Raw genomic sequence first — 12390 nt, forward strand, 5'->3', positions numbered from 1 at the left:
CCCCAGGACCCCAGTGAGGAAGTAGCTACGTGACCTTAGGCAAACCGCCCACGGTCTCTGAGACTCACAGTCCTCATCGGCCTCCCGGGTTGTGAGGGAGACATGAATGTGTGGGTAGTGCCAGGCCAGTCCTCAGGAGCTGTGATCGTGAGACTTCCTGGGTCCCCACCTGCTCCTGATGCCCTCCTTGAACCCTGACAGCCTGCCCAAGCCTCCCCGTCCTCGCTGGCACAGCAGACAGAGGTGGCACTTCCTCCAGGCCATGTCCCCACCACCAGGAGCTAGCTCTGCTCTCAGCCCAGGTCACTACACCCCATCCCCGCTGAAATCCATCCGAGTCCTCTCCTCCAACCTGCCAGCCTCCTGAAGATCCCCTCAGAGTCTTGAGACCACAGACCACCGTCCCCAAAGGCCAAAATGAAAGACATACAATCGGGCCTATTTGTCACCAACTTTATTTCTGGCTTCAGTTTGATAGTCAATGAAACAACTTGTTCAATGTCCCCTCCCCCTAGTGTACACACACCACCTTGGGTGTTGAAGGTACCCTTCTATATATTATTAACTCTTTGCTAACATATGTAATATTTAAATACAAGGAAAAACAATAAATTACTCATTGGCTGAGAGCTGGCTGCTGGCTGGAAGACAGGAGTGGCTGTTCCCCTGCCTCTTCTGACCCTGCCTCGGATGAGGCCCCGGGACCCCAGTGAGGTAGCAGAATTCTGTACACAGTACTTATTACCAGGGATTCCTGGTGCCCACTGCTTTAGTGCTGGGCCCCGAGTCTACAAACCCTTGGTTTCAAGTGCCAACAGCCACAGTCTCTCGATCTCCAACGTGGACAAACACACTCATTTAAATAACACACAATAATAAATAAGACCAAGAATAAATGTGCCTGAGCTGCTGGCTGCCTCAGTTGCCACTGTGTGAAGTGGGTCCCTCTCTTACCACGTCTGGCAAGGGGGGACCCACTGTAATGCTGCAGTGTGCTCTAGGGAAGGGGAGGGTGTAGGGAAACATCATCCCCAGGTCCACTGAGCTCAGGGCCCTGGGCAAGGGGCAGCCTGGGGTTGGCAAGGCTGAAGACAGGCAGCACAGGCTGAGATCTAAGCTAAGGAATTTTACCCCCTCCTTAACCCTCCTCCCCACCTCCCCAAGACATTTGACATCAGAAATAAAAATGAATCTGCAACTTCAATAGTCAGGTCCTGTCTCTGCAAGTAATGATGCTTTCGATGTTTCAGTTGAACTTTCCCTGGTGAAAAAGTTTCCTTAAGTGTCTGAGCAGGTCCTTTACAAACTGGGCCACTTCGATTTTGGTGTCTTGGACAAGCAAGCTGGAAAACTGCTGCAGGACAAAGAGGCCAGTGCATGAGTGAGACGCCGGAGACTGGGATGACCCACACAAACTAGGGGCTTTCCCAGGGACTGTCTCATTCAGTCCTCGAGGAAGTCCCTAGGAGGTGGGTACTGTTAGTATCTCTACTGTGGAAATTGAGGCCTAGGTAGGCATCAGGCCCTTGAGCCCAGGTCCTGTAAATCCCAAAGCCATGTCCCTGCTGCCACAATGGCCCCACCCCTGGGTGGACACACACCTTGGATGTTCAGCCAGCTTCCCCTGGGTGAGGCCAGGGTTGGCGGGAAGGGGTGCAGGTTGGGGGGAGCCTTACCCCGGCTGAGACCTTGTGTGGGCAGAATCCACTCAGCATCCTCTGGGTCTTCTCGATGGCACTGCACCTGGACACGTTGATCAGGGACTCCAGGGCTGCACAGTACTGTGGGAAGGGGACACCCAGGAGTCAGGGCCTGCTTGAGTGGCTACCTTTTGTGAGTTTGCAGGAATATGGGGCTGACATGCCTGGTGCGGGTGAGTCTGGGTGGTGGGAAGGGCCTAGATTATGGGGGAAGGGAGGAGCGTAGTTGAAGCTTCCTTGGAACCCCCAGCCATGGGAGGGAGGCTCAGAGAAGATAAGCCCAAGGCCTGAGGCCTCTGCCCCGTCCTCCCCAGCACCCAAGGGTCCTTACCACACCAGCTGTCATGTTGATGCTCCACACCATGCTGCCATTGCAGAGGGGGGCCTGCGGGAGGAAAGTGACAGTGAGCAGAGTGCTGGCAGGGGTCATGGGCCTGCTGCGGCAGCCCAGGCCAAGTCTATACCAGCTCAGGCCCCACACGCATCCCTGGTGTGGCGCAGAGGCAGGCCTGGCAGCCCCTCAGCGTTCCTGAGCTTCGTTTTCTGCTTTGAACAGTGGGCGTGGGGGCAGGGACCCATTATATAGGGTCTTGGAGCTGAGAGAAAAAAAATGAGTGACACCACTAGTAAGGGACAAGCTGCATGTGAGGCTTGCCATAGCCAGGGCAGGAGGACAGGGGCCTGTGGGAAGGGTCAGGGTGGGGATGAGTAAAGTAGGGATGGCCTGGGTCACTGTGGACCAGGACATATCAGATGGGAGGTAGTAGGGGTCTGTTACATTAAATGCCCTGCCTTCTGCAGTTAGGAACATGGGCACTCTGGTGTTGGCCAGGCCTGGCTTAAATCCAGCCTCTGTCACTTAACCTCACGGCACCTTAGCAGAATGGGTTCATTGTACCTGCCTCTTGAAGTGGCTGGCGGTGCTGAAATGACATGTAAAGCATTTGCACCAGGCCTGGCGTAAGCAATGCTCAGACATGTGAGCTGTTACCAGTGGGGCAAGGCTCGGACTCTACTAAAGGATCCTCCTATAAGAGCGAGCATACTACAGTGCTGGGGAACATGGCTGCATTGTTGTGTTCAAAATCCAGTTGGCAAATGCCACATGGTTCTGGGAGGGTGCTGGCCCTTCTCTGCTGTCCTCTGTTCAGGAATGGCTGAGGAGGAGCTGGCAGTGGGAGGCAGGGCCAGGCCAGAACAGGTGGTCCCTCAAGACTCTGCCAAACCCCGTCATAGGTCCATCCACAGTGCTAAACCCCTCTCTCCCTCATGGCTGGGCCGGGTCCTGGTCCATGGGGATTATACCTGACCTACAGGCATCCTAGGACCAGGCCCAGCCTGCTCATGACCCCATCTTGGGAACCACCCACCCTGGAGTCCTTATAGCTAGGACCCTGGCTGGCTGACACTCACCTTCTGGTTCTGAGTGATGTTGACCAGCTCTTCAATGAGCTCCTTGAGGGCTGTATAGGGAGGCACGGGGCCTGGGGAGGCAAGGCCGCCAAGGCAAGTGAGAGCAATGACCATGGTCAACCAAAGCGCCATGAGGCCCAGTGCCAACAAGGGAGGATTGAGGAGCAGACGCACAGGCTGGTCTAAGCTGGGTGGCTTGTGGCCTTGGCCTCTTGTGGCAGCTTTTATAGGCCCAGTGGTGACGCCTCATAGCCCGGTCTCTGCATTTTTAGGCAGTATCTAGAAACCACATCTTTACTGATCTTGATTTTGCTTTGTGGAAAATCCAGTGTCGCATAAAGGAAAGTGATTTCTCGTGGACTTATTGAGAAGGGTCCAGGGCAGAGTTTCCAAGATCTGGGTGGGTTTAATTCTGGGGAGAGACAAGGGGCCCTGAGAGCAGCTTGGCATCTGCAATGCTGGCCTGAGTTCCAGCAGTTTTGCTTGGGACCACCCTGAGAACCTGGATAGCTGATCCAACTCTGAGCTCCTGTCCTCAGACTGTTTTGGGTCACCGGAAGTGCTGGGCAGATAGTCTTCATGCACTGTGGCTGTGACCACAGTCTACCAGCTGTGGGAATTTGGGGGGTTTTATTTTTTCAATGAACCAGTCTTCTAAATTACCTAAGTGATACTTGCTTGGATACAAAATTCAAGCAGGCAATAGAAGAGTGAAGTTCACTTCTTTTGGCTTGCCTAGTTCCTCCTTGGTCCTACTGTGAGAAGGATTGTCAAAGTTCAGATTTCCAGGTCTCCACTGAGAGATCCAGACAGATTCAGAGGTCCTCCTGGGACCTTTTTTTTTGGTGTTTTCCATTTGTTTCTTTGTTTTTTGAAGATGGGGTCTCACTATGTTGGCTGCCTAGGCTGGCTTCCAGCTCCCGGACTCAGGCGATCCCACCACCTCAGCCTCCAGAGTGGCTGGGAGTAGTGTGCACCTGTGTCTGCCCCTTTAATTTAAAGTGCATGGGCCATCCTGCTGGGAAACTTTTAACTGGGCCAGGCTGGCAACCTTAGTCCAGGTCAGAGATTCTAAGTGTTCCTAGTGCCACTGGGACTTGGGGTGATCCCGTTTGCCCACCAGTCTCTGCAGGACCAGCCCCTGCCCTCTGGAAGCCTCCAGTTTCCTTTCTGCAGAATGAGTGCTGTGGAGGGCAGCTCCTGGGCCTGGCCCCTGCAGCCCACCCTGCAGGCATGTGGCCTTTTCCTGCTCTTCCCTCATTTTCCTGGAAGTCCTCCAGAAACCCCCACAACACAGGCCACAGCATTTGCCTGCTGAGTGCTGATGTCAAGATCTCTCCCTTACCCACTTCCTTCCCCAGCCAGCGCCTCCCCTTTCAGCTCCCCTCTTTGCCTGCTCAGGCTCCCTCTGTTCTGTCCTCAATGTGGCTCAACCTCCTCACAGGGTGTGCTTGTGACCCTTGTCACAGGGGATGCTGGATGCCCACTCAGGGGCACCCCAGCCTTGACCACCCTCTCTTCCCACACGGAACATCATTCCCACCCTCTCTCTGTCCACACTTGAAGCTTCCCAGCCCAGCTGCTGGCCCTGACTCGCAGAGCCTGCCCCTTCCTTTCGAGGGCACCCATGCTTGGACTGCCACTACTTGGCTGTGTGACCCCTCTGCAGGCCTCAGCTTTCTTATCTGTAGTAGAGAGCCCATGGGATCTCCCATAGGGTCTCTGTGATGGGGGATCCACCTTGGGCTGTGCAACTCCCAGAGCCCGGGTGAGTCAACGCCCCCCTGTTCCCCACGGCCACCAAAAGCCCTGCCAGGAGCGGTGGGCAGGCGCGCCCCCGCGCATGGGAGAAGGCGCTGGCGCGGCGGTTGCGGTGGCGATGGCCCGTGGAGATAGTGGGGCGGCCTTATATAACGCGAGATGGGCCCGATAAGCGGGATCTGCACGGCTGGGGGCCCCCTCCTCCGCGCCCTCCGGCAGTGGCAAAGATAGGCGCGCAGACCCGCCCATCGGGAAGCTGCGGAGGCCGCCGTGGGGGCGGCAAAGGTGGAAGTGGTGGTCCAAGCACCAGGCAGGGCAGGGGCTGGCTGGACACGCGGGCCCACGGCGCCCCGAGCGCCCGTGCGCATCTGAGAGGGGCGGGAGTGGCGAAGGGGCCGAGGCGCGCACTTCAGCTCCAGCACCGGCTGTGCCAGGCCGGAGGATCCCAGGGGCACAACCGAGCAGCAGCCCTTGCCCACAAGGGTGGCCTCCGGGGACCGGGGCGCAGCGGGCCATGCGGAGAGGCGGGGCCCGCTAGGTACATCAGAGGGTCTGTTGGCTTGTTTCTAGATTGTCAACGGGGCTCCACTCACCTGCGGGTAATTGTAATTAACACTTAACTACCAAAGAGCTGCTCCGGGCACTTACCGCACGTGGTTCGCACCTGCCTGCAACGCGCCGCGTGGGCAACCCGCTTAGGGCCGTGGGGAGCCTCCCCACCTCGCTCTGGCCCCGAGGCGCTGGGATTGGGACAGCCCTTCCTGCGGACCAGCTCACCCTGCATGAGGAGTCAGGAAAGCTGAGGTTGCGTTTTCGGGTTTACCCGGACTCTGGGTCTCCTTTGGCAAAGACATGATGCACAGTCAGGAGGAGTAAGGCATGAGACAGTTGTTTTAGTAAGTGAAACGATTTAACTTTTTAGATTTTTATTTTTAGGAAAGTTACGTATGCAGATACTTTTAAAAATCAAGAAGGTTGATTATGTAAAACCGCAGCGCTGGGAATCCGTGCTCTATAGGTCCCTGGCGTTGCTGCTCCTCTTGTGAGTGAGGCACTGACTGCCCTGCTTTGTCCCTTACGTCTTTTAAAGGCTGTTTATATTGCAGACAGGCTTGGGAGAGATAGCACCTTCCTCCTCGGGTGCACTTACTGCCCATTATAAAACTTAAGATTCCCTGAGCTCATGCTTCCTCTCCTGTAAAGTAACCCACTTGTACAGGCTTCCGCTGGCCCTCTCTGCATCTCCCTGTGAGAACTGGGATTCAGGGAACAAAAATGTTCATGCTCTACTGCTGCTGTGCATAATAAACATCTTTGCCTTTGATGCAAGAATCCTGTGTCTTCCACCAGCATCCACGAAACTGTGAAGTGTGGCATGCTGGCTTGTTAGCTTGTAAGTAGGGTAAAAACTCAGATCTCTCCGTTTTTGACAATCAACCTCCCCCTTTCCAGCCTCTTATCCAGGGAAACCTCTTTATCCCCCTCCATGTTTCTAAATTAAACCTATGTTGCTATTTCTTGATTTTGCAGATTTAGGCGTTGTCTACAGTGAATATTTCATTCTTTCCTTTTTGCTGTCCTTCCTCCACCTGCATCTTTCCTTTCTACTCATCTTACCAATACAGATCATAATTTGGGTCAGTCAAAAGCCTTGTATACCATTTGCCTCATTATACTAATATATTCACAGGTGAGACATGGTTGGTTATGATTATTTTTGTTTTTCTTCAAAACATTTTACCTCTGGAGTTAATAATTACCATGTTTTTCCATATTCTTAGTTTTCTGTGTTCCTCTCAGCGACTGAACCCTAAACTCTTGACCACGTATATAAAACTACTTTCAAGAAATTTGATGAGTTCTTCTCACAGTTCATCTTCCTAAGCAAGCCAGGAGGTCAGGCCGTCTGGCCTGCTCTGATCTACCACTGCCCCAACCTGCCACACAGCCGTCATCCCCAGGTCTGTCACCACTGCCCTGGGAACTCCCTTCGCCACTATGCGTGGTTCTCTGAGTTTCTGATCTTCCTTCTTTCTTGGGGAAACACATCCCCGATAGTTTTCAAATAAAGGCTGTGGAGAAGGTAAATGTTTTGAGAACTTGCATGTCAAAATAGATATTTTACCCTCAAACTGAATTTGATGGTTTGGTTAAATATAGAATTTTAGACAGGAAATACTTTTCTCTCAGAATTATATAGGCATGTGCCATTGCCTCCTGTCTTCCAGAAGTACAGAAATCTAGAACCACTTTGAAACTAGATCTTTCCTCCATTTCTGGAAATTTTCTTGGTCCTCACACTCCACATTTTATAACAGTGTGCCTTGGTATAGTTCTGTTTTCATCTGCTGTACCAGACACACAGTGGGCCCTTTCAAACTGAAAACATTAAGTTCTGGTATATTTTCTTTCTTTGAAAAACCTCTGTTATTTTTACTTTTTGTTGTTGTTGAGACAGAGTCTCGCTCTGTTGTGCAGGCTGGAGTGCAATGGCGCCATTTCAGCTCCTTGCAACCTCCATCTCCCGGGTTCAAGTGATTCTCCTGCCTCAGCCTCCTGAATAGCTGGGATTACAGGTGCCCACTACCATGACTGGCTAATGTTTTATATTTTTAGTAGAGACGGGGTTTCTCCATATTGACCAGGCTAGTCTCGAACACCTGACCTCATGATCTGCCTGCCTTGACCTCCCAAAGTGCTGGGATTACATGCGTGAGCCACCACACCTGGCCCTATTTTTACTTTTTATCTTTGAATAAGTATTCCATTCACATGGTGCAAAAATGAAAACTGTATACACTCTTTATTCCTTGCTTCTCCCTTCTCCCTTCTTTGGGTTGTACATGATATTGTTTCTTGTTTGGTTGTTCAACACAGGAGTTAGGAACACCCAGCTCCCCAAGCCCCTGGCCATGCAGTTGAAAATCCACATACTGTATAACTTTTGACCTCCCTCAAACTTAACTCCTAATAGCCTACCGTTGACTGGGAGCCTTACTGATAAAAGTCCATTAACACGTATTTTGTATATGTATCATATACTGTATTCTTATAGTGATGTACGCTAAAGAAAAGAAAATGTTGGCCAGGCGCAGTGGCTCATGCCGGTAATCCCAGCACTTTGGGAGGCCAAGGCAGGAATATTATTTGCGGTCAGGAGTTTAGGACCAACCTGGCCTACATAGCAAAACCCCGTCTCTACTAAAAATATGAAAATTAGCCAGATTTGGGGGGCTGAGGCTGGAGAATCACTTGAACCTGGGAGGCAGAGGTTGCAGTGCCAAGATCTTGCCACGGTACTACAGCCTGGGCAACAGAACCAGACTCCATCTCAAAAAAAAGAAAAAAAAATGTTTTTTGTTTTGTTATGAAGTTTCGCTCTTGTCACCCAGGCTGGAGTGCAATGGCATGATCTCAGCTCACTGCAACCTCTGCTTCCCAGGTTCAAGTGATTCTCCTGGCTCAGCCTCCCAAGGAGCTGGGATTACAGGCATGTGCCACCACACCTAGCTAATTTTTATATTTTTAGTAGAGACGGGGTTTCACCATGTTGGCCAGGCTGGTCTCGAACTGCTGACCTCAGGTGATCTGGCCTCAGCCTCCCAAAGTGCTGGGATTACAGGCATGAGCCACCATGCCCGGCCAAGAAAATGTTATTAAGAAAATCACAAGGAAGGGGGAAAAAATATATTTCCCATTCATTAAGTGGAGGTGGGACATCACAAAGGTCTTCAGCCTCACCATCTTCACATTGAGCAGGCCAAGGAGGAGGAAGTAAAGGAGCGGTCGGTCTTGTCATCTCAGGGTGGCAGAGGCAGGAGAAAAATCTGTGGATAAGTGGATCTGCGCAGTTCAGAACTGTGCTGTTCAAGGGTCAACTGTGTATGTAAAAAATTCAGTGGAATGTCTCCACCTTCCCTCACAAATCACTTTTTCTTAGGTGTTTTTGTTTGTTTGTTTTTTTGGTATCCTATCAGAGTGTATGTAAATACAAGCAACTGTGGATGTATGGTCTTATTTTCCCTTGTCCCTACAGGTGAGGTGGCGTCATATACACTTTTGCACACTGTTTTTTCCCCACTTACAAAAGTAATATATTTTTTTATTCACACTTAGATTGGGACATTTTATGACTTTTCCTTCTCCATTCTCTCTCTTCTCTCTTATTGGAACTGACATTTTTTGACTATATACCCCTTGGACTGGTGCCTGAATTTTCTTTTTATTCTGTTTTCTACTTAAAAAATTTCTCTCCTCTTGGATAGTCTCATAGCTTTCCTGAGGGTATTTTATTCTTCTCCGAGTGTGTGCATATACACACTAACAACACTGCATTCTTGTTTCATTGATGAGATATCTTCTAAGTTTCCTTTTTCATACAGTATTATCTCCAAGTTTTCTTTTAAAAATTGTTTTGAGCTGGGCATGGTGGATCACACCTGTAATCCCGGCACTTTGGGAGGCTGATCGCTTGAACCCAGGAGTTTGACACCAGCCTGGGCAACATAGGGAGACTCCATCTCTACAAAACATAAACAAACCTTAGCCAGGCACGGTGGTGTCTACCTGCAGTCCCAGCTACTTGGGAGGCTGTGGTGGGAGGATCACTTGAGCTCAGGAGGTTGAAGGTGCAGTGAGTTGTGATCACACCGCTGTGCTCAGCCTGGGTGACAAAGCCAGACCCTGTCTCAAAAATTTTTTTTTATGTTACAGGCTTTCCTTGCATGTTAGGTGATCCTGGATTGCCTGCGCATGTTAAAGCAGATAGGAAGCTCTGAGGGTAAATGTGTGGGAGGGGGCTGTTTGCTATAGGGCGGGTGGCTGACTGTTTCACTTGGGGAACCTCCTGTGCCAGTTTCTTTGCTGTTTTTTGGCAAGCAGGTCAACTTGCCCAGAAATGATTCTCCCTGTCCCCAGCATTGCGGCAGCAAGGGTGGAGAGAGGGCTGGGGTGGGGGCCTCAGGATCTGTTGACTGTTCCTGATTTCAGCATATTTCTGCTGCCCTCCACTGTGTCTGGTGTTTCTTGGTCCAGATATCCTATCCAGAGAAAACCCTGCTGGAGGAGAGTCACTCAACTTTGAGGAACAAAAATGGATATCTAACTGCTTCTTAAACTGAGTTTCAACAACTTTTCTTATTTATACCCCTTTCCCTCCCAAGGTCCGTGGTCTTCTCCCAGCTCCTGAGTGTTTTCGGGATTCTGTAAGTCAGCGTAGGTCTCAGCTGGCCTAGGATTCAGTTTTCTTGGGTTAGCCAAGTAATCTGCTCACTGCCCATCCATTTTCCACCTTTCAAACGCTGGTTCTGTCATCCCTTTCTCCCATTTTGGTGTGTTTAAAACTAGAAAATTCAGTTACTGTCATTTTAGTTGGTTACGAAGTGGGAGTTTTTGTTTATTCCATTGTTTTTACTTGGAATTTATATTTTAATATATAGAATTTATAAACAAACAATAAGCAAACACTAATCTTGCACCCCTTTGCCCTGGCACTATAATACCTCTGTATCTTTGCTATGCACATTTATATTTTATTACAAAAATGGGATAACTCGTTATATAGTTTTTGCTTTTTTCACTTAAAATATATGAAGAGCATTCTCCAATGTCAGTATTCTGCATTTAAAAAAAAGATTACACAAAAATATTACTGTGTAAATTACAGATATGCAAAGAAATAAAAAGCTTCATAATCCCAGCATCCAGAGATAATAATCACTGTAATATTTTGGTATTTGTCATGCTGGTATGTGGATATGTATAGGTTAAGTACTTTATTCCTAAAATAAAAGTGAAACAACTTTTTTTTTTTTTTTTTTTTTTTGAGACAGATTTTTGCTCTGTCATGTAGGCTGGAGTACAGTAGCACCATCTTGGCTAACTGCAACCTCTGCCTTTAAGGCACAAGCAATCCTTCCACCTCAGCCTCCTGAGTAACTGGGACTACAGGCGAGCCACCACATCTGGCTACTTTTTGTGTTTTTTGTAAAGACCAGGTTTCGCCATGTTGCCTAGGCTGGTCTCGAACTCCAGGGCTCAAGCAATCTGCTGCTTTTGCCTCCCAAAGTGCTAGGATTACAGATGTGAGCCACTATGCCCGGATGACATATTTTATTAGTACTTTTTTGATGTGACAGGGTCTCACTCTTGACACCCAGGCTGAAAAGCAATGGTGTAAACATGGCTCACTGTAGTCTTGACCTCCTGGGCTCAAGTGATCCTCTCACCTCAGCCTCCTGCGTAGCTGGGACTACAGGCACCATCACACCCATACACACCGGCTAGTTTTTAAATTTTTTTGTAGAGATAGGGTTAAACCTCTAGATACCAAGGTTTAACTAATACCAGGTCAAAGAGGCGCAAGATAAGTGTTTGCCTCTTACTGCTTGTCTTGTTTATAAATTCTCTACATTAAAAATATAAATTCCAAGCAAAAACAATGGAATGAACATAAACTCCCACTTCATAATCACTCAAATCATAGTAGCACCAACCTTCTCCTGTTGCCCAGGTTGGTTTTGAATTCCTTTGCTCAAGTGATCCTCTTATCTTGACCTCCCAGTGTGCTGGAATCACAGGCATCAGCCACTGTGCATCCTATTGCTTAATCTAATACGTTTCTGTGCCAACCCTTGGAAAACAATTACAAATAATTCCCACAACAATGATAAGTTCATACATTTATTAAGTAAATGTTTATTGAGTGCTTACTATGTAGGGCTAAACAAAACGGCACAGTCCCTGTCTTCTTGGGAGATACATTCTAGTGGGTGGAGGTAATGAACAAATACATGATATGTTAGACAGTGGAAAGTGCAGTGGAGAGGGAAAAAAAAGAGGGCAAGTAGAATGGAGTGAGTGCACTATTATATATGGGATGACACCGTAAGGCCTCACTGAGGTGTTATTTGAGCAAAAGGACAAGAGGAACTGGCCATGCAGATATTTGGGGGAAGAAATTTCCAAGCTGAAGGCACAAGCAAGAGCAAAGGCCCTTTTCTTATTTTGTTTATGCTGCTGTAACAGAATATCCAAGACTGAATAATTTATAAACAATAGAAATGTATTGCTTACAGTTCTGGAGGCTGGGAAATTCAAGATCAAGGTTCCAGCAGAATTGGTGTCTGTTGAGGGCTGCTCTTTGCTTCCAAAATGGTGCCTTCTTGCTGCTTCCTCACATGGTAGAAGGGTCAAAGGGAAAAACTCTCTCCCTCAAGCCCTTTTACAAGGGCATGAATCCCATTCCTCCATGGCCTAATCACCTTTTAAGGGTTCCACTCCTTTACACCATCACTTTGGGGGTTAAGTTCCAACGTATGAATTTTGGAAGGAAACATACAGTGAAGTCCTAGCACCAAAGCAGAAAAATGCCCATGGTGCTGAGAATTAGCAAGGAAAGCCAGAAGGAGTGAGGGGAGGCATGGGAGACAATACTGTCAGAGAAATGCCCAGAGAATAGAGAGCCTGGTAAGCCATTGAGAGGACTGAGGATTTCATGATGAGTGACAGAGGGAGC

General features: G+C 49.1%; 1 protein-coding gene across 2 annotated transcripts; it reads right to left on the bottom strand.

The window, feature by feature from the left end:
• Positions 1–441: 441 nt before the first annotated feature.
• On the bottom strand, positions 442–5662 carry IL13 (interleukin 13). Of its 2 annotated transcripts, none has more exons than XM_037739924.1 (4): positions 5523–5662; positions 2032–2085; positions 1677–1781; positions 442–1354 (listed from the first exon to the last, which is right to left on the bottom strand). In XM_037739924.1, the coding sequence occupies exons 2-4, from the start codon at positions 2062–2064 to the stop codon at positions 1247–1249; spliced, it is 246 nt and encodes an 81-aa protein (XP_037595852.1). In that variant the 5' UTR covers positions 2065–2085; positions 5523–5662; the 3' UTR covers positions 442–1246. The 2 variants fall into 2 exon arrangements, with proteins under 2 accessions (XP_037595852.1, XP_017387939.1); XM_017532450.2 differs by lacking the exon at positions 5523–5662 and adding an exon at positions 3114–3686.
• Between the last annotated feature and the right edge of the window lie 6728 nt (positions 5663–12390).

Source organism: Cebus imitator, unplaced genomic scaffold (genome assembly GCF_001604975.1).
Source record: "Cebus imitator isolate Cc_AM_T3 unplaced genomic scaffold, Cebus_imitator-1.0 Scaffold76, whole genome shotgun sequence".
NCBI lineage: Eukaryota > Metazoa > Chordata > Mammalia > Primates > Cebidae > Cebus > Cebus imitator.

Bases quoted from the DNA above. Each gene is read 5' to 3' on its own strand.
- IL13 (XM_017532450.2), bottom strand. From the start codon at position 3,245: ATGGCGCTTTGGTTGACCATGGTCATTGCTCTCACTTGCCTTGGCGGC. The intron at 2,086-3,113 runs GTGAGTGTCAGC...TTCCTCCCGCAG, and splicing joins ACATCACTCAGAACCAGAAG to GCCCCCCTCTGCAATGGCAG. The intron at 1,782-2,031 runs GTAAGGACCCTT...CCCTTCCCACAG, and splicing joins TCAACATGACAGCTGGTGTG to TACTGTGCAGCCCTGGAGTC.